The sequence below is a fragment of the Bison bison genome, unplaced genomic scaffold, assembly GCF_000754665.1.
Source record: "Bison bison bison isolate TAMUID 2011002044 unplaced genomic scaffold, Bison_UMD1.0 scf7180017864260, whole genome shotgun sequence".
Lineage (NCBI taxonomy): Eukaryota > Metazoa > Chordata > Mammalia > Artiodactyla > Bovidae > Bison > Bison bison.
Window position 1 is genome coordinate 6,106,119 of NW_011494832.1, and position 20,650 is coordinate 6,126,768.

General features: G+C 32.1%; 1 protein-coding gene across 8 annotated transcripts in view; it reads right to left on the reverse strand.

Moving 5' to 3' along the window:
• Positions 1-20,650, reverse strand: part of CACNA2D1 (calcium channel, voltage-dependent, alpha 2/delta subunit 1) — a 530,781-nt gene that overhangs the window by 44,266 nt on the left and 465,865 nt on the right. For 3 of the 8 annotated variants that reach the window (XM_010848133.1, XM_010848131.1, XM_010848139.1), the window contains exons 16-22: positions 18,413-18,490; positions 16,404-16,478; positions 16,111-16,185; positions 13,138-13,194; positions 9,825-9,896; positions 8,472-8,543; positions 5,302-5,363 (exon numbers count right to left, since the gene is read on the reverse strand). In XM_010848133.1, the coding sequence (XP_010846435.1) occupies positions 5,302-5,363; positions 8,472-8,543; positions 9,825-9,896; positions 13,138-13,194; positions 16,111-16,185; positions 16,404-16,478; positions 18,413-18,490 (491 nt within the window). The remainder of the gene's footprint in view (positions 1-5,301; positions 5,364-8,471; positions 8,544-9,824; positions 9,897-13,137; positions 13,195-16,110; positions 16,186-16,403; positions 16,479-18,412; positions 18,491-20,650) is intronic. The other 5 variants (XM_010848138.1, XM_010848135.1, XM_010848136.1 and 2 more) reach the window with 3 other exon arrangements.

The following is a 20,650-nucleotide window of genomic DNA, read 5'->3' on the forward strand; positions in this document are numbered from 1 at the left end:
AAAAATTAAAACACAGACAGGCAGATAACCCAACTCATTGTGAAGATGCCAATTAATGAACATACACACAAGAATTGTTTTAAAAAATCGTAATATTATGCAGTTTCCAGTAACAATTGCATACATGCAATCCTTCTACTCTCACAATAGCTGATACACATGTGCAGAACATAATTAGTCCTTATCCATACTTACAGTTGCAAATGACCTTTGCTATCCTTTGAATACGGAAGGAAACTAATGCCAAAAATGAGGTAATCTCTTAAGATTCCCAATTAAACTATTATTTAAAAATTTTTAAAAAGTGATGCTTGATTAAAGTCACCAATTGAGTTGTTCAGATTCATTTTTACAATTTAACCCCTAATTTAGCAATACAGAAAAATGTGTCCATTTCTAGGCTTCTGAGATTTCTAGGTATTTGTAGAAGATCATCTTTTACATCACTCAAGCCTCATGTTTCCCAGGTTCTGAATACAGATGTCCAAACTGTAATCCCATTATGCATTTTTAACGAACAATATTGAACAGGACAAAATATAAAATTCCAGGTTTTTCTTCTCATGAATATATGTTAAAAATTCATTCCATGAAGAGGAAAAAAGCAAGGGCTGATTTGCTACAGTTTAATTATGCAGTCAAGATAGCAAAATAATTGGATGCTTGTTACCTCCAATTCCCAAATCTTTCTCCATCATTAAGTAATTCATAGACTTCCCTTACGGGTAAAGGTCAGAGAAACAAAATGTTATGTAGATCTAATGAAAATCTCTACATTCATTTTAAAGGTAACTTCCTTTAAAGTAGAAGAGATTAAAATTAAAAAAAAAAAAAACAGTGCAATTAGTCTGAAAGTAAGATGACCTTTCATGATTCACTTGCCATTTATAAAATGTAGCACAGAATTAGTGAGCATTTGAAGATTGTCTCCCACAAATTCCTCTCAAGGGAAATTACGACATTTTAATGCCCCATCAGCATTTATTACTAAGAGAAACTTCAAATTAAAACTGATAACAATATATCATGTGGCTGCTACAGTGTCACACTGCAAGCTTGGGTTACAGCTCACGTACCATAAAAATTAGTGTGGAAACCCATGAGGAACACAGTAGAAATTTTAAAATTGACATATCATATATACATTTTATTGGCCTGCAAGTCTCAAGTTGCTATTATTAATAATATCTATATTTTATAGAAACATATAGTTACACATAATGATTTTTTGTCTTGAGGCAATAGTTATTTTTTCAACCTATAGCCGATAAGATCTTTAATCAACATTCCAAGTCAATGATGCTGCCATATGCAGTCTTTGTTGTATTTCTCCATATAAAACCAATTGACTAAGGCTGCTTTATTTTCTCCAAGGGATTAAAATCTAATAAAGGCAGTGGGCACCAGATGGATGGTACAGCCCAAGCAATATTTTTGCAACTCCCAAAAACATGGTTAACATAGTTAAATGGAATATAGCACACTTTTCTATTCCATCATTTATATCACCATAAAATCACTCTTCATTAAAAAGAAAATATTCTATTAAAATAATTTCTATACTTCAAAATATGTTATATCAAGTTATATCAAAGCTTAAGGAGACAGAAATCACTAAGTAAAATTTGGTATCTCATACATTACATAAAAACACTTCCACTTTTTTCAATTTAGATGTAATGTTTTGTTCTACTTTGTTATTTGTGAATTTCTTTGCACAGAGATTCAAGGGAGTACTTACAATGAAAATAAATTCAATCTGTCCCAAAGTTATAGATTTGTGAAGGGACTGTGTGAAGAAAACATGCAAAGATGATGAAGTTGAGGCTTGTTCAGAGAATAGCGGTTACTGTGGGGAGGATGGTGGGGCAAATGACAGGGCAGAAAGGTTAGGCTAGAGATGCGTGATGTGAATTTCAAGCCTGTAAGTCTGAACTCGAATGAAAATGGAAAGAGACTAAAGTTCTGTGAACAAGGAGAGAAATACTCAGAACTGAAGAAAAGAACATTAATCTGGTTACCTGAGTTATGACTCGGGGTGGGAGGGGAAGGGGAGGAATATCAGAGACATTTGTGAGATTATTAAAAACATTTAAGGATAATAATTTTAAATTCCCCCAGAGTGTAATTATGACTGCAGTAGGACCAACCATCAGAATGACTCACTGTCAGGGTCAAAAAGAAACCATTTTTCTAACTTGGAATTTATTTGTCTAACCAACAGAGGCAAAGAGCACATTCCTATCATGAAGTCATCTCTAAAGAGACAGGACTCCCAGATTTCCTCTTGGCTATTACACCCTTTGTCAAGTTATTGTAAAGTTTAAAAATAAAATAAAAAAAAATATCAAGCTGGCAATAACCATGAAAGAGGAAGGAAAAAAAATGACCTATGTATATACTGATACATAAAGATGGTATATGTATAAAGAAATGCCTAATAGCAATGAGAGAAACCAAGAGATACATACAAGTAAAACAGTCATACTGGTATTTTTCAGTAGATTCAAAATTATGGGAAAAACTAAAACAATGGAGAAATATTGGCATGTAGTGGTGTATCATGACATTACTATCCATGGGCTCCTCTTCTAGATTGAGTCTGCATGCCATCTAGCAACAGAAAAGGCAATGGTCCCCTGTGATAGTATTACAGCTTTAAGAGAAGCCCAGCACTCTAGATTCTCCGGCAAAGTCAGGCGTATGCTCTGAGACAGAGGCAGGAGGAATATAGTTTGGTTTTATTAGGAAATGAATGGTTGACTCTGCCACAGCCTATTAATTGGGCTACATATTAATCATATATTAATATGTAGTCAAAGAATCCTTCATATTTGAATATTTCAATGGAAGTTTGGACACTATTATTTGAATTCGACAGAAAGAAACAAGTTGAAAATCTACTTAACTGTCTAAAGATATATAGAATGTCTACTGTGTGCCCCTGTCTTATAATCTGAGGATTCAAAAGTAAATGAAGCAGGCAACAATCTTATAATCTCAGAATTTAACAGTCTTAGAATGTTGCTTTCTTAGAACTTAACAGTGAGGGGGAGACAATAAACAGTAGAAAAAATTTCTTTATATATGCTTCATATATACATGTATATATATACACATATATATAATGTACATATATATATATGTACACACATATATATAATGTGAAATGATGAGGCACTTTACATCCTCAGAGAAGTAAGTTAGGTGCAAAGGTCCTGGGGCAGAGTGGTTCCAGGTTTATGAGGCGCAGCAAGGAGGATGGAGATGAAGGTGGTTCAGCGAAGAATCTGAGACGACAACTTCAGATGACTGATGGTAAATGAAGTCATATGCTGTAAGGCTTCTAGTGGCTGTGGCGAACCTTACATTTTATAAATATTAAGACAGCAAATTATTGGAGTATTGTGGATAGATAAATGAAACAATACAACTCAAGTATTAATACTATGACTCTTGTGAAATATGACCCTTGTGTTGTGAAAAGAAATAGATAGGAGATGGAGAAACAGATGCTAGTAGTTATGTTCTACGGTGGTAGAAGGTCTCTTTTGATTGCTTCCTATTTCACTGAGAAAAATAGAGGTTCAGATCAACAGAGAAAATGGATGGGAAAGAGATGGGTTTGAGGAGTGAAGCTATCAAAAGTCATCTAGAAGCCTCCTAAATTTATTGGACTATTGAGATCAAAAGGCACGACAAAAGTCTACTTGAGGTTTAGAGGTTTTAGACATTATCAGTCAAGGAATATTTTATTTTCCCCATCTGTAGCTGTGCCAATGCTGGGTGGTACTGGTAATAATTTAACTAGGATTGAAATTGGTCAAACTACTCTTTGCTATACTTGAGTACGAGTTGATGGCATTTTATGAGAGAACATAAGATCAAATGAATTTATGCTGAAATAACAGGTACACACACATGAGGAAGACAAGGACAATGAAAGGTCTCAGGAGTTGATGGATTTCAGGTCTCAACTGAGTCAAAGGATTGCTGCAGTTAGGCTATCAGAAGGAGGGGATGGAAAGCTAAAATGTAGTCATCTGACAGTTGGATTAAAAAAAAAAAAACACCTCAAATTAAGACTATGAAGGACTTGAAGTCTGAATGTTAGAGTTGCAGGACATGACTTTGAAGCAGCTAGCTAAGATGGGATTGACAAGATCATCAGAGAGAAGGAGACAGAAAAACCGAGCCCAGGCACCAGGAAAATCATCTCTGCCAGCGGTATTCAAAGTATGTCCAGGGAACCTGGTCCCTTTGCAAACTACCCATTACCAGGTCATGAATAGTTAAATATAGAAAATGAGAGTAAGCATTTAGAAATTTTTATAGTAATCTGACAGACTAATTTTATGTCTATGAAGTCCAATAAAAATTGTTGTCCACTTGACTTTTCATCTTTTAGTGTTTATTTTAGTAAACATTTTTTTTTAATAACTGTGGTTATGTCCCAAATAGTTTGAGAAACAGTGATCCACATGAATGGAGGAGAGGGTGGCAACCAGCCCAGGAATCAAAATCCCGGAAATGAGAAGGGGATGACTCTTTAAAGGGAGGAATGGTAGGTGGTATTGTCTGGTGACATGAAATCCAAAGGTGGGGATGTGATGGAGGAGGAAGAGAGAATGGATAAGCAGGACGTAATCGTATCAGCTTCAGTATTACGAGGCTGTAGGAAGCAGGACCACAGGGAAAGAGGTGACTTTAAAGTTAGAGCAAGCAAAGAAAATGCTCAGCAAGTGTTGAAGAATGAAGAATTTCCAAGAAATTTTAGGGTATTAGTCTGTCCAGTTTTTCAAAGTCCAGTCAACTGCAAGAATCAGTATATTACAGAATTTCTACTCATGGGGTTAAATTATATCAGTTGAGCATTTTATATTAGATTATATGATGATGTGAGAAGTTTTAAGTTAATTTGCAGCCTAAATTTAAGTACTGTAAACTACATAATAATTTAATGAGGAAGTCAGTGGAGGTCATGACTACAAAGTAACGGAATTTTGTCAACTGTTACTAACATAAATATACAAAATATCAAATATATGTATATCATACAAATTTTCATTTCTAAATTTTATATTTCCAGCTTTCCCCCATTTTACCCATTTTGAAAATAATGTATAATTTTAATGCATTTTAATGTTGGAAAGGATAATATTTCTATTTTAATTACATTGAGAACAGCTTGAGAATATATAAAAACAATATTCATCGACTGGAAAAACAGATACTAAAAATAGTTAAAAGATACTGAACTGAATATTTTTTATAAGCACACATATAAATATGGTTAATTACCTGTAATCTGTGCCATTGACAGGAGTCCATGTATATGTCCTGTTTCCTTTGTCAATATATCTCTAAAAAAGAGTTGGACTTGATTATGATCACTTTTTATCCTATGTTAATTTATAAGAACAGCAGAACATTAGGCTCTATTTATAAATTCAGTGGTGATTCAATACCCTTCTTCACAAATGTCTGATCTATTTCACTCTACAATTATTTATTTTGTTATGTGTGTGTGTAAAGCAAAATTTTAGGAAAAAAAGTACCCACATGATCAATTTTAAGGACATGTAAGTGGAAAATCTTAATTTAAAATCAGTAATTAATGAAATTACTAACATCAAAACTTTAAAAACATTTCTTAGAAAAATAAATTTTAATAATGAAACATGATTGAAATGTTACATAACACTCAGGTTTTTCCATAGTAAAGTATGTTTAAAATAAATTGGTAATATCAGGAATTTAATGCAGTGTCTAGATCCAAATGTATGATTAGCATATTACTCTTATGATTAGGGCTTCCCATGTGGCTCAGTGGTAAACATCTGCCTGCCAAGCAGGAGGCACAGGTTCCATCCCTGCTTCAGGAAGATACCCTAGGGAAGGAAATGACCATCCACTCCAGTAATTCTTGCCTGGAGAATCCTGTGGACAGAGGAGCCTGGCAGACTACAGTCCATAAGTTTGCAGTTAGACACAACTGAGTGACTAAACAGCAGGATTAGCAGTAGCAGTTCTTATTAAGGTATTATTACAGTATTTATCTTAGATTCTAATTACTTAATATTTTTGAAGGTTAGAAAAACAACTATATCCACCAGGGAAAGGAAGAAAGAGCTAAATGATTTCATATATATTGAATCTTTCTTATGTAGCTATTGAAGGGTAGTAAAGAAATTATCATTCCTTCTTCTATTAGATTCAGTGATGATACATATGCATCTTTTAATATTTTCAGTTATCTCCAGTGTCATCATCCTCAGCAGAACAATAATATTCACTAAAGTTATTACTTGATATTAGGCAATACACAAAACATTTTTCAGTCCTTGTCTCATTTAGTCAAGCCCCTGGAGTAAATGAAATACTATTCTTTTCCACAATTTACTGATTTGGAAAATTAATCTTCAAGAGGACTTTAACTAGCAGGATGAAGGAAAATGCATGATTCCAAGTTTATTTTCTAACAACCACACAATGTTGTTTTATTAATCAAATATCCCCATGGCTTTATTTATGTGTGTGGAAGATGGGGGAGAGAGGACAGGAAACGCACAGGAAGTTTCTGGACTCATAACATTCCTAAAAGAATAATTAAAAAAAAGTTTATGTATTTAATACTACTCCTAAAAAACCAGGGCAAACCAGTATTGTTCCACAAGATATTAAAAAAAAAAAAAAGAGTATCAAAAACCGTATCAGATTAGAGAAATAAAGACACAAGACACCACTTTATTCAAGGTAATTAATACGAAAAGTCTATGGAGGGATATTGGTTAAAAAAAAAAAAAAAAGAATTTACAGTAAGTTGGAGGAGAAAAATTAAAAAGTGACTTAATAGAAACAAAATGGATTTATACGTTGAAAAAAAGAAGGTACAGGTCAAAGAGTTCTTTTTGGCAGATCAACAGAGAGAAGTGGCAGAACTGCTGAATGGTTTAGCTCTTCTTTCAGAAAAGTGAAGGTATAAACAGCATGGCTAAAGTCTAAGTAAACAGAGCTGACATTTCAAATCTCAAGACTGACACTGATGTGTCCCCCTTGTGTTCTGGTAACAGGGACTCCTGATTAAAGTGAGAAAGGGCAGGTGCTGATGAAGTTATATGTTTGGATCCCGGCTTCATCTTAGGGAAAAAATTCTGCTGATTCAGATTCAGGAGATTTGTTACACTTAAAATGGATTTAACAAACTCAGGAGAATTGTTACACTTAAAATGGATGAGATTATGAGGAAATAAGACTTACATTATACATAAAAGCTTAAATTAAATGTCTAGGCTCAAAAGCTTGTGGGCTCTATGTATTTTTCAAATACCCAAATATACAAACACGTATCCCCATGTGACTGATAATGGAGAGACACACTTTCAATACACAAGGAACTTCCCAACGTCATTATAAAACAATACAAGCATTACATGGTTGTACCAGTGATTTTAAAGTGGTAGCTATGTTTTCTCGATTTAATTTCAGATTTAAATGCAGGGCAATCATACAGAAAGAGTAAAAGAAAATAAACCCAGCCAGAAACAAGTAAACAAGTAATGAAAAAAATTAATATATGTAACTCAACAATTAAAACATCTGCATACACAAGCCATACAAAACATACAGCTATTAAGTACTGACTTCAAATTGTATGACTGAAATGGCCTAAAAGAACATGGCAGGCAGGACATTATATTGTGTGTTCTATTTCTTATTGTGATAGAAAAAATGGAGACATAAAATACTATTTTTGAAAACCAACAAGGACCTACTGTAGAGCACAGGGAACTATATTCAACGTTATGTAATAACCTAAAAGGAAAAGTATCTAAAAAGAATATGTATGTATGTATATGTATGTATCGGAGAAGGCAATGGCACCCCACTCCAGTACTCTTGCCTGGAAAATCCCATGGGCAGAGGAGCCTGGTGGGCTGCAGTCCATGGGGTCGCTAAGAGTCGGACACGACTGAGCGACTTCACTTTCACTTTTCACTTTCATCCACTGGAGAAGGAAATGGCAACCCACTCTAGTGTTCTTGCCTGGAGAATCCCAGGGACGGGGGAGCCTGGTGGGCTGCCGTCTATGGGGTCGCACAGAGTTGGACACGACTGAAGCGACTTAGCATATGTATGTATAGCTGAAACACTATGCTATATACTTGAAACATATTGTAAATCAACTATGCTTCAATAAAATTCTTAAAAATGTAATTTTCAAGAATATATTATTAGTGATATAAGAATACATTAAGAAACCTATAGCAACATTATTTTATAAACGTTTCAGATTTTAAAATCTTACTGAAAATATCCCTCCAGCAAGGAGTGTTTTAAATAAATCTGTTTACTAGAAACATCTGTTTGATAAATAAATATTGTTTTACTAGATCAAACTGACCACTAATGTCAATTATTATTATTAATATATACATTTTATTTAAGAATAAATCTGGCTTAATTCTTACCTCATCTTGAGATTTAACCAGAGTCCTGAATGTTTTTTCTCCGCTTTCTCCATCTATCATTTTATTTCGAATCTAAGGGAAATTGAAACAGTTACTTTATGCAGACACTCAACAGACCAACCAAGTGTGGAAATATTCTTTTTAAAAGTTACTGCATTATTGTTATTTTAGGTCATCCTGTCAGAATACTTTACAACAGATATTCATTGTTTACCTAAAATATCCCAGCATGAAGCCTCAGTCTAAGGTAATTGTAATAAATAGACTTTATCGTTCTACACTGAGGGAGTAAATGTGTAAAATGTGGAAAGCAAGTACAAATGTGTGACAAACTGTAAAAGAAATACGAGAGTCTTTGAATAGATAAGAGACAGAGTTAATCCACTTGAAAGAATCTGAGAAATCTCTGCTCTGGCACATGAAAGCCGGTTCAAATTCTGGTTCTGCTACTTACTATTAATAGCTGAGTAACTGGAGATAAGTTATGTAACGTCTTGTACCTCAAATAGATCATCGGTACAACAGACATAATAATAATAGTAGTAATAACAACAAAAACAATGAACCTATTTCAGAAGCTCTTGAAAAGCCATGACTGACACATATCACATACTCAATACGTGTTATTATTAATAATTATCTTTATTATTATGGAGGGCTTCCCTGGTAGCTCAGATGGTAAAGAATCTGCCTGCAATGCAGGAGACCTGGGTTCTATCCCTGGGTCGGGAAGATCCCCTGGAGAAGGAAATGCCAACCCATTCCAGTATTCTTGCCTGGAGAATCCCACGGACAGAGCAGCCTGGTAGGCTATAGTCCATAGGGTTGCAAAGAGTTGGACACAACTGAGCGACTAACACTTTCACTTTTCACTTTATTATTATGGCAGGTCCTCTCAGAGGAAGTGGCATGCAATGTTGGTTTTGAAAGAAAATAGAAATTTTCTGAAATAGAGTACTAAGAAAAACATGGCAGCTTCTTTCCTCATGTTGCTTATTGAGTGGTTAAATTCTCTGAAAATTTTCTTTCAATTCTATGGCAACATCCTCCTCCCTATGTTTTTTTAATTGAAATTTACAAGTTATATTTGTATTGAAATACACAACTCTACCTGTGGAAGGAAAAAGAAAGAAAAAACTAAGGTCACACCCAATTTTAAATATTTATTCCTTTTCATATGATCTTTTGGATCAGAGAGCCTAGGATCTGGAAATTTTTAAAGACAAAAGACAGTCATCTTTGTGCATATAGTCCAAAGAGAGAACCAACACATGAAAATGCTCAACAAATCCTGTGGACTGGAAGAATCCCAGCATCTGATAGGAGGGTGTTGTTCAGGCCAACTGCACTTACCTCCACTTTAATATCGTTCTCTAATTCTGCATCAAGGAAATCCAAAGTTACTGGCTCCTGAGATTTGGGGTTCTACACAGAGAACAATTAAGCATATAGGACATTGTAAAATGCTGTATAGAGAATAATTCAAGGGATATTTAAATATAGAATTAATTCCATAAAAGTTACTTACCTAAGATATATGAAAAAGCTGACTAAATAATTGTATAAATGTAGATTCTTTCATATATATTTTAAAATTATAATAAGTAGGCTAGGAATTTGAGCCTTAATTGTGGCAAATTCTGATTATCACCAACTGAAGATACTTATATTTTGAGTCCTGTGTTAGATGGGACATTTATAATCACAAATCCTGTGGGAATATGACTTCTGAAGATCCACTTACAGCTTTTTTTTCTTTAATCAGGATGTGAAATGACCACGTGACATTTTAAAAATTTTTCTTAATCATAAAGTAAGGACCTCAAAATATTTGATAAAGAAACATATACTATTCTCTTGTAACACTAGTAATGCAACATGTTGTAGTAGAATTTCAAAGTTCACTAGAACATAAAATCATAATACATGTCTAAAATTTTACAACTTTAAAAATTTAGAAACTGGATTTTAATGTTTACTAAATTAGATACCATCAATATGTTATAACTAATTAGATAGAAGTAATAAACACAAATTATGCCATATTAGTGGAAGGTCACTGGAAGTTAAAAAATTACAGCCTCACAGTCTCTTCTAAAATATATTTGAATCATCATTATTTTAAACACTGTTTTACAAATGCTGACTACCAAAGACAATGCCAAACATGAAATACATTAAAGTTAAATATTTATATCAAATGCTGAATAACACAATATACATAGCATATATTCATTTTATAATAATGAGAGAAATGCCTTTAGGGAGTAATTCCATTTAAATAATGAAAAATATATAATTCCCATGGGTTTTGATGAATGGGAATTCTTAAAGAAAAAAAGAAAAAAAACAAAAACAAACTGTGCCTGGCATGTCTATTAAAAAAAAATTCACTGCTTATGAAACTGATATCTAAATTCAGAAGGTTCTAGACTATTGAAAATAAGTATTGGATTGTTCAACAGGTTAAAATACTGATTTTTTTTTAGGCAGCATTTTACTGGTTTGGAAGTAAATACCCTTTTGAAAAGTAACATGTTTCTGAAGAAGAAAATAAAAATCAGCATTGAAAATAATTCTAGTCCTTTGCTTAAAATATGAAATTGTACACATTTCTATCAAAAGGAGACTCTAAAGTTGACAGTTATTCTAAATTCCTTACTTAAAGTCATATGAAATAAATTATCTTTACACAAACACCCTATCAGCATGACAATTTTAACTCACTGCAAAACAAAGTCAAAATAAAATGATAAAATATAAACATAAATAAGAATATCATCTTACATGCAATGGATAATGCATAGCATGACCAGACCCAAACAGCATGCATGGAGGAGGCATTATCAGGAAGAATTGGCAATATGAAGATCATGTCCCAATCCAACATATAAAGACACAGAAAGGAAAAGGAAATCATAAAAGAAAAATGTCAATGCACCACTTGTACTTTGTATATGGCAATCTGGCTGACCAGTTTTTAAAAGACTCATCACAAGTAAAGTGACAGAAAAATTCAAAAGCAGACTCATATCGAAAAGAACCAAGAGACGCATGAGAACTGAATCCAGTCCCTGCGTTCCCAACACTTTCATTATTTAATATTTTTCATTTTTCAAATATTTTAAAATGTTTTAAATATCCAACAATCCTCATTTGAAAAATTTAAATATCAACTAATAAAATGATTAATACTATTTGTGGAACTAAAATAAAAGGCAGAATGTAATGTTCTTAAATTTTAAATTGAAATAATTAACAGCATTATTAAAAATACTACATAGTTCAAAAAATATTTTCTAAATTTAGAAGTCTTGTGTGGTTGCTAGTTTGCCATTTAAAGTTTCCTTAAAACAAAAATAAACCATTTTCCAGGTTGTTTTTTTTTTTAATTATATCACAATATCTACATGCAATATTTAAAAGTATCGCAAAACTAAAAGTTCGCTAAAATGCACATGACTGCAATGAGTATAATTTAAGGTAATACACAAAAAGAAACATGCAAGAGGAGTAACATAAAGCAGTTTAATAAATCAAGAAAAGGCAAATTTTAACTGTAGAGGAACCATAAAAGATATGAAGATTGACACAGCAACATGAAATTCAGATTGTTATAGAATTTTAGAGCTAGAAGGGAACTGAAGTTTTTATTAATCCAAAGGCTCTGTTCTTTAGAATCCCCTGGGAATCTTTAAAACTATTCATAAGCCTAGGGCCTATCCCTGGCCAAATTAAGTCAGAATTTTCAGGAGATGGAGCTGGGGATCTATATTTAACTTCCTCAGAATATCCTGTGTAGGATAGGAAATTATTATTAGTTGAATCTTCCTACTTTTCAGATGAAGAAACTGAAGTACCATGGGGTTTAGTGCACTACTCAAGGATACAGTGTTGGTTATAAGTAGAACAAACTGGAGTTCAGTTCTACAAATGCATACTGTAATGATCCATTAATATCACACTACCTCTCTATTACAATATCACCATTTTTTAAAAAGAAATAGGCTTACATATAAAACCTTAAGTCACGCTGAACTTTCTTCAAAATTTTGAAATGCTCTTACTAAATTTTACTAAACTATAGGAAGAATCCTTTCACGATGATTATTTTTAGTGTTAATGTTTTAAGTTATTTTCCCACCAGAGGAAAGATTTTGCAAGTGAGTTTTCCAGACAAGATTAATTTGCAATTTTGGACATTTTTAATTAGGTGACGTGAACTTTCTCTAACTGCTAACCTGAAAATATACTTTTAGAAATTCCCCAGAATTTTTGCTTAAATTGTGTGATTCATAGAAATTACACATCAGAATTTTATTTTTATTTCTACTTAGAAGTTAATTTTACAACCAACTGTTAGGATTACACTGATTTGACACTGATTTCACAATAATATTTAATAACAAACCTAATTTTAATTTTGTGATTACTCTGATTATCATTGTTACATAATTTGCTAGCAGTCTTTAGTCAGCAAATGCATACCCTCTGCCATCATTAATAACATTTTTGCTCCAATTTATTGAAAAATGATGCTCATCTCCATCTCATGCTCTGGAAGCTTGCTATCAAGAAAGGCGGCATTAATCATATGCTTTTAGGAAAAGAAGCTTGATCGCAACTCTGATTTAGCAAATTTGAAGGCACTGCTAACTTCAGTTACCTTAACATTGGGTCTCCTTTTTCTTAAATTAATTGTTGGTATACCTAAGCCAATAGGCTGAAGCAACAGAAAGACGGTAATTCATCATACTACATATAAACCTGGGTAAAGGTTCTACCTTATCATCAATTTTGGTCAGATATTTCCTCAATCAGAAACAGGTATCATCAAGTTCATGATGAGTTAATAAACGAAAGTTCAAAAATATTTTTAGTGAAAAAATATGTAAAGCTAGTAAAATTACGTAACATTTAAAGAAAAATTACTAATATTTTCCTTTTATTCCTAAAAAAAAAAAGTAATAAAGTAGGAAAGGAGAAAGATGCTTTCTCTCAGACAATTCTTATGCTGATTTATTTATTTATTTATTTTAGATTTTATTTTATTTTTAAACTTTACAATATTGTGTTAGTTTTGCCAAATATCGAAATGAATCCGCCACGGGTATACATGTGTTCCCCATCCTGAACCCTTCTCCCTCCTCCCTCCCCATAACACTGTAGGTTCATTTTAAATATTTTAAATATTTTAAATGTAAATTATTCACAATTTCCTATACAATAAATATTCTTAAGACTGATAAAAAATGAGATATCTAGTAAGTATACCTAATCTGGTTATGTCAATGAAACAAAATGAGGGAATTCTAAATTCTAGTTTGGAATAAAGGAGGATACATAATTCAGCATTTGTCAAAATATAGTCATGGTAGAGACTCTGAAGAGTCACTTTGAGAAGATAAGTAATGATTCCTTAGGAAATTAGATAAGCAAAAGATTCACAGCTATTTTATTTTCCATTATTCTTGGCTTTAGGATACTTTTTCTGCCTTCTAAAAACTTCAGAATTGTACTCAAATAAGTTGAATTAAGATTATAGTTTCAGAAACACAAGGCATTCAGCAAAGAATGCCTGCATAAGATTAAATGTTGATCTTGCTAAATAATAATGGATACTATGGAACATGGCATTATTTTTCTATATTTTCACTGGTGAATTTTGAATGAAAAAGATTAAGATTAATTTGGCTAGCATGCTACTCTAACCATATTGGTCCTTTGTATTTATCAGTTTCTAATACACTATATTATACTTTATCAGGTTCTTGTATCTATCTGTATAACTAGTAACATCACCCACAAAAAGAAATTAAAATATCTAACCTGTTAATAATGAGAATAAGCATATTTAATTCAAAAGCATGAACTTCAGAAAAAATACACTGATAGTTTAAACATTTTAAATGGTTCTCTAAAACTATTCTTTTAATAATTTCCTATATAAAAATATGAAAAAATAACATAATCCTGAAGAAAAATCAACCACTTGGGCTTTACCTTGAATTTATAAATAATTTATATTTTGTTTGTAGCTTTCAAAATTTTAGTAAATTAATTATTCCAAGTATGAGCCAGAAACATGTTTAAAGCATTCAAATAGTAATAAAATATTTTCCACATAAATACTGGTTATTAGTACAAGAATGTAGAAAAGGGAAAAACTTTTCAAATAATTACCTCTAAATGATGGATTTATATATTTACATATATTCATTATTCTCATTATTCTTCTTTATTATTTTGTCTATGATATATTTTAGTTCCTTTGGGGAAGGAGTTTACACTCACAATCATGAAATGTCCAGCTACATAAAAGTAGGGCTCCTTCACACCCTTCAGCACATTATATTATTATAGCATTTAAATCATGTTACTTATGGGAATATAATTTAAATATATTGGCTATACAACATAATACAAAATAATACTATAAAGTTTTTACAAATCTTAAGATTCAGAAAGATCAAAATTTTCAATTATAAAAGATCATAATGTTAGCCAATCATAAACAACTCTATTATAAGAAACTTGACATGTTTTTAAAGAGCTGTGACAGACTAATGATAACATGTGAAATGCTTATCTCATATTTACATTAAAGTAACAACTTTAAAAATAATTCAGTGTGATCAGTAGCTATAAATAATTAGTAAATATTTAGATAATGATGGATTTTGTATGGAAATAATTTCCAGAGTGAGAAATAAAATGCAGATATTAGTTATAACAATAAATGTTTTTTAATATTCAATATTAATGGTTCTTAATTATTACTTTTTGAATAATTTTTAATGACCCTACTTGATACACTAAAATATCTCTAACATTAAATATCTATGCCTGGGGAGAAGGAAATAGTATGTGTAAGTCTGCATAGATTTCCCTGAAGCATGGTTTAAAGTATCCTTAATATTATCTTCAAAGTTAAATAATAACTTGAAGCTGCTTATAAATTAAAAATAAATAAGGTTTTGCCAGCTTTACATATAGATACATAAGTGCTTTACCTGTGAAGCATTAATGAAAAGTGAAATGAATTGGATGAGATATTTAGGAAAGTAGGAATAAAGATTTGGATAAAATCTTTAATGTATGGCATTTTATAACTTTCATATAACTCACTGATTAATAACCCCTTCCCAGTTATGAAGTCCATCTCACTGAGTTTTACTTACTGCATTTTATACATATCTTTATAAGTCTGGGAGAGGGAAAGGAGAGATAATTACCAGAATCAAAGAGAGAGAGAAATGGCCTATGCAGAGAGGAACATGAATAATGCTCTCAGGTTTATGCCCATCCAGGCAGCGGCCTTTACTACCTTACAGCCTAATTAAAACACCAGGAGGATGTGCGAAGCTCAGGCCCAGAGGTGACAATGACTGCCTCCGAGACAGGACTCCTGGTTAGCTGGACACTGGATAGGAATATTGCAGAGCTAAGCTGGTAAGCGAAAATGAAAACTGCTTTCACTCTTCGCATAACTGTGGCTTTGTCATGTATTATTAACATTACACATAAAATGCTTTTTTATACTTAGTGCTATATAGTGAATAAAAAATGATGAACCTAATAAGAACATTAATCACTAATTTTACAGAACACTATCACTGTAAACAAATTATAGACATACCTTTGGCTGAAGATTTGGATGTAATAAAACATAACCATTAGGATCAATTGCAAAATAATAGCCATTGGGGCACAACTGAAAAATAATAATAATAAATTATTAAATACGTATTTTAAAGCATAAAGAAAGGTAACATGATATTATAACATTCTTTTAAGAATTATTTTAAATATTTAGTAACTTTGCAAAGATAAATGCACAATTTTTGAGAATTTCTTAAGTGCCTTAAAGACAAGCTAAATTAGTACAGTTTTAAAATAAAAAAGATATCAAAAGAGAAAATTGCATCTTACTGTAAAACGTGGTGTTAGTCTTTTAATATCTTCCAAGGACACATCAACTCCCATCACACCAAGAATCAGCTGATTCTATAATAAGCAAAAAGGCAGTATATTTTTACCAAAAATTTGCACATTTCTATACAAAATTATAACATACATTCCTCCTTTTGCTTGACAATGCTTGTATTTCACATTAGGTTAAATATATATATATATATTTTTTTATGTGTAAGCGTGAGGCACTTAAGCTATCAGTTTGCAGTGATTCTCAGCTGTGATTTTTCTTTTCCCTCAACTGTATTGTTATTAGGTTAAAAGTGAAATCTTGATTATTAGAGCTAAAATACAAAAAATATATGAAATTTTAAATTTGTTGCTTTTTGTACTAATTACCCTATAGTTTAATTGATACTATACAGTCAACAGCTCTAAGTGGGGGTTGTATGTATATTTGTGAGTATAAACTGACTTTGTGCTATAATACAATTCAGAAATCACCACTTAAAATTAATTAGACAATACCAAATAAAAAAGAACCATGTATTTTTGCTGCTGATAATACTAGTGTATATGTGAAAAGTATGTGATCTTATGTGTAATAAAATGGAAACTCTCACAACACTATTTCTGCTTGCTGTTAACTTCTAAATACCAAACAATGGGCATCATAGTTTTAGTTGCAGATCAAAGAATCCATGTGGCAAATTGTTATCATAGTCTTTTATGGGACATAAGGATGGTAATGGTGTTAAAATTTGGAATCAGGAATCTGTTTTAAATATAATTACATAAATTATAAAATAAAATGTTACACAGAAAGTCATTAAATCCAGTCAACAGTTATTATAAGCACATTGTAAATCCTGTGTAGGTACACACAGAATGAGAAAGTTAGGTCAACAGCTATGCTGTTTTCCCATGAACCAACCCAGAGCCAACTCAGAGCATGTTCCCCAAATTTAAGCAATCCCTTACACAGTCTATATGAGGAGTTAAGAGAATTACTCCCTTCATGAGTTACAATAATCAGAACCAGCATATATTTAAGAATGGTAATGAGCCCCCAAAGAGGAATAACCAATTTTCTCTACGGCCACATTATTAAAATAAGGATTTCAACTGAAATTTATAATAAGTGAACAAATAATGCTTAAGTGCAACATTCATTATATTATAAACTAGAAATAAATTTCCCTCAAATCAGGAATGTCAGCCAAAATATAAAATCAGTATTTAGTATTTAAAAATCTTAATTCTCGTAGATTTTTAAATTCCTTCTAATGCAAGCTAAGACAAAGGAATGCAAACCTACTTTAAATCAAAAGTATTTTTTAAAATGAGATAATTTAACAAGCACAAGATATATATTTTTCAACATTTGTAGAACTTTAAGTTGGTAGCATTGACAATGCCAGAGCTATAGAAATAAGTATTTTTATGAGACTCAGTAAGCATTTTTTCCTCAATCTTAAAAAAGAGAAAAACAGAAAGAGAACTATTCATTTAAATCATATCCTTAAGTTACATGATAATTAAAAAAAAATAATTTATTGTATGGGACTGGGAGGATGAGCGATCCTAAAAAGGTACCTATATATATCTGATACAAACATTACCATGTTATTTTTATTTTACCATGAACTCCATGGGTATCTTAGATGCATTTAAAAATGTGCACACAGTAGTACTGCCCATTTATCATGTATTCCGTAACATCTTACGGGAAACCCAAATGAACTTTCTGGTCCAAGCAATAATTACTCCCAGATCCTGAACTTGTGTTCTTGTCAAGTCACAGTTAGATAGAGTTAAGTTGAATCTTGTCTCTGGGGGAACTGAGAATTTGTCCTGCATTTCCTTTTTCCCAGGTGGTTATCACATAGACAGCTGCTGACTTTTACTTTCAGCCTCATGAGACAGTTACGTTGTATTATTTCCTTATAGAAATATCTTATCCACAATGAGCTTCAACGTCATAGTTTATCATTTATTATTATTAATTTTATCAATTAACTTTTAACCTTTAAGTTTGTCTTATTTTCATTTTGGCCGGTTATGTTGAAGACCGGAAGAGTTCCAGTAATGACAAGTCCCAGTTCCTAAAAATAGATTCACAGAAAAAAGTCAAATTCAAATAACAATTTAAACTTTGTCATTATGCATTAGTTTTTGGATATCTGACACTGTATTTTAGTTGCTTTACAAACAGTCATAAAAATTAGAAATTTATTTTGAAAGCTTATTTAAAAGTCAATGAAATAAATGCCTTAGAAATTAGTAGTATCTATTAGTCAGTTCTTTAAGCATGCAACATCTAAAATAACACTCTCAAGAGAGCATTGCAATAACTTTAAAAGTCAAATTACACTAAGCCTTGTAGTAACCCTGTCCATCTACTCTTTTTTTTCACAGTGAGTCCACCTAATATCAGAGGCCACTATGAACAGAGTGATATTAAAATATTGTTTCAAATGATTTAACTTTGCTTTTTTTTTCAGCTCCATTCTTAAATTTTTTCATGCCCCAAGCCAAAGGCTTCAGGCTAAATCACAGATGTGTAGCAAAATAATTATAAACAGAAAAAACATGCTACTGATAATACATTTCTAGGATATTCTAGGTAAGCATTATGATGTTCAAAAGAAGCAACACTGCTTCTATATGCTCTCCAAAATGAACGTTTTGACAAACTGAAACGATGCAGACAAGTGCAGTAATCAAATATGAAAGTCCAGTCATGAAGCAGTTCAGTAGAGTAAAAATAATCACACAGTATTAATCAGCATGTAGATAATTTCATATGTTACATGAATCCACAGAGATTAGTTGGAAAAAAACTGATTTTTCAGGTCATAGGTTGCATTTTATGATTGTCATCTGCAACAATTATATTTCTGTTACAAATATTTCATGTCAGAACTACATTTTTAACAAAATTACTCTTTAAAATAGTTTAAAAATTATTGTTGAAAATTCTGAATTTACTGAGAAATTATTAGTAATCTTTGTGTGAATAATGATCCCAAATCCAAATTTATTGACTCTTGTTCTAATTATAGAAACAGCACAGTCTTATAAAGAAAATGGTTTAGGCTATGGTTTATTATTAATTATACACGTGGGAAGCTCAGAAACAGTAGAAACTGAATTAGTGGGAAAGGACAATCATACACTTTCAGCAGAACAAGGTATCAAATTATTTGGGACCAAGAAAATTAAGGAAATGATGACACATAGTTGGCTGCATGATAGGTATGTTGACTTTGTATTTAGTATTAAGGAAGAAAATTTGACCATGAAAACATCCTTAATTGAATATGTGAATTAATATCTGCAATGAAAACTTTCTACCTCAAACAGTGTCATATTATAGATAATTTATAAACCTAGTATCCAAAAGACACCAAAATCCATGGATGTTCAAGTCCCTTATATAAACTGGGGACTATTTACATATAACTCATGCTCATTCTTCCAGACTTCAAATCATCTCTATATAACTTATAATACCTTTTACAATGCAAAAAGGTAAAGTGAAGTGGAAGTCGCTCAGTCATGTCCGACTCTTTGCAACCCTATGGACTGTAGCCTACTAGGCTCCTCAGTCCATGAAATTCTCCAGGCAAGAATATTGGAGTGGGCTGCCACTTCCTTCTCCAGGGGATTTTCCTGACCCAGGGATGGAACTGGGTCTCCTGTATTGCAGGCAGATTCTTCACCATCTGAGACATCAGGAAAGCCCCTTACAATGCAAATGCCACGTAAACAGTTGTAAGTACAACGTAAATGTTATGTATACATTAAGCCAGTGCCTGGCAAAATCAAGTTTTGCTTTTTAGAACTTTCTGAATCTTTTTCCTAAATATTTTCAATCTGCAATGGTTGTTCCTATAGACACAGGACACAGATATGGAGGACCAACTCTGTATATATTGAGTATATGCACAGTTTTAGGAATGGTAACATGGCTTAAAGCTTAACATTCAGAAAACGAAGATCATGGCATCTGGTCCCATCACTTCATGGGAAATAGATGGGGAAACAGTGGAAACAGTGTCAGACTTTATTTTGGGGGGCTCCAAAATCACTGCAGATGGTGATTGCCGCCATGAAATTAAAAGACGCTTACTCCTTGGAAGGAAAGTTATGACCAACCTAGATAGCATATTCAAAAGCAGAGACATTACTTTGCCAACAAAGGTCTGTCTAGTCAAGGCTATGGTTTTTCCAGTAGTCATGTATGGATGTGAGAGTTGGAC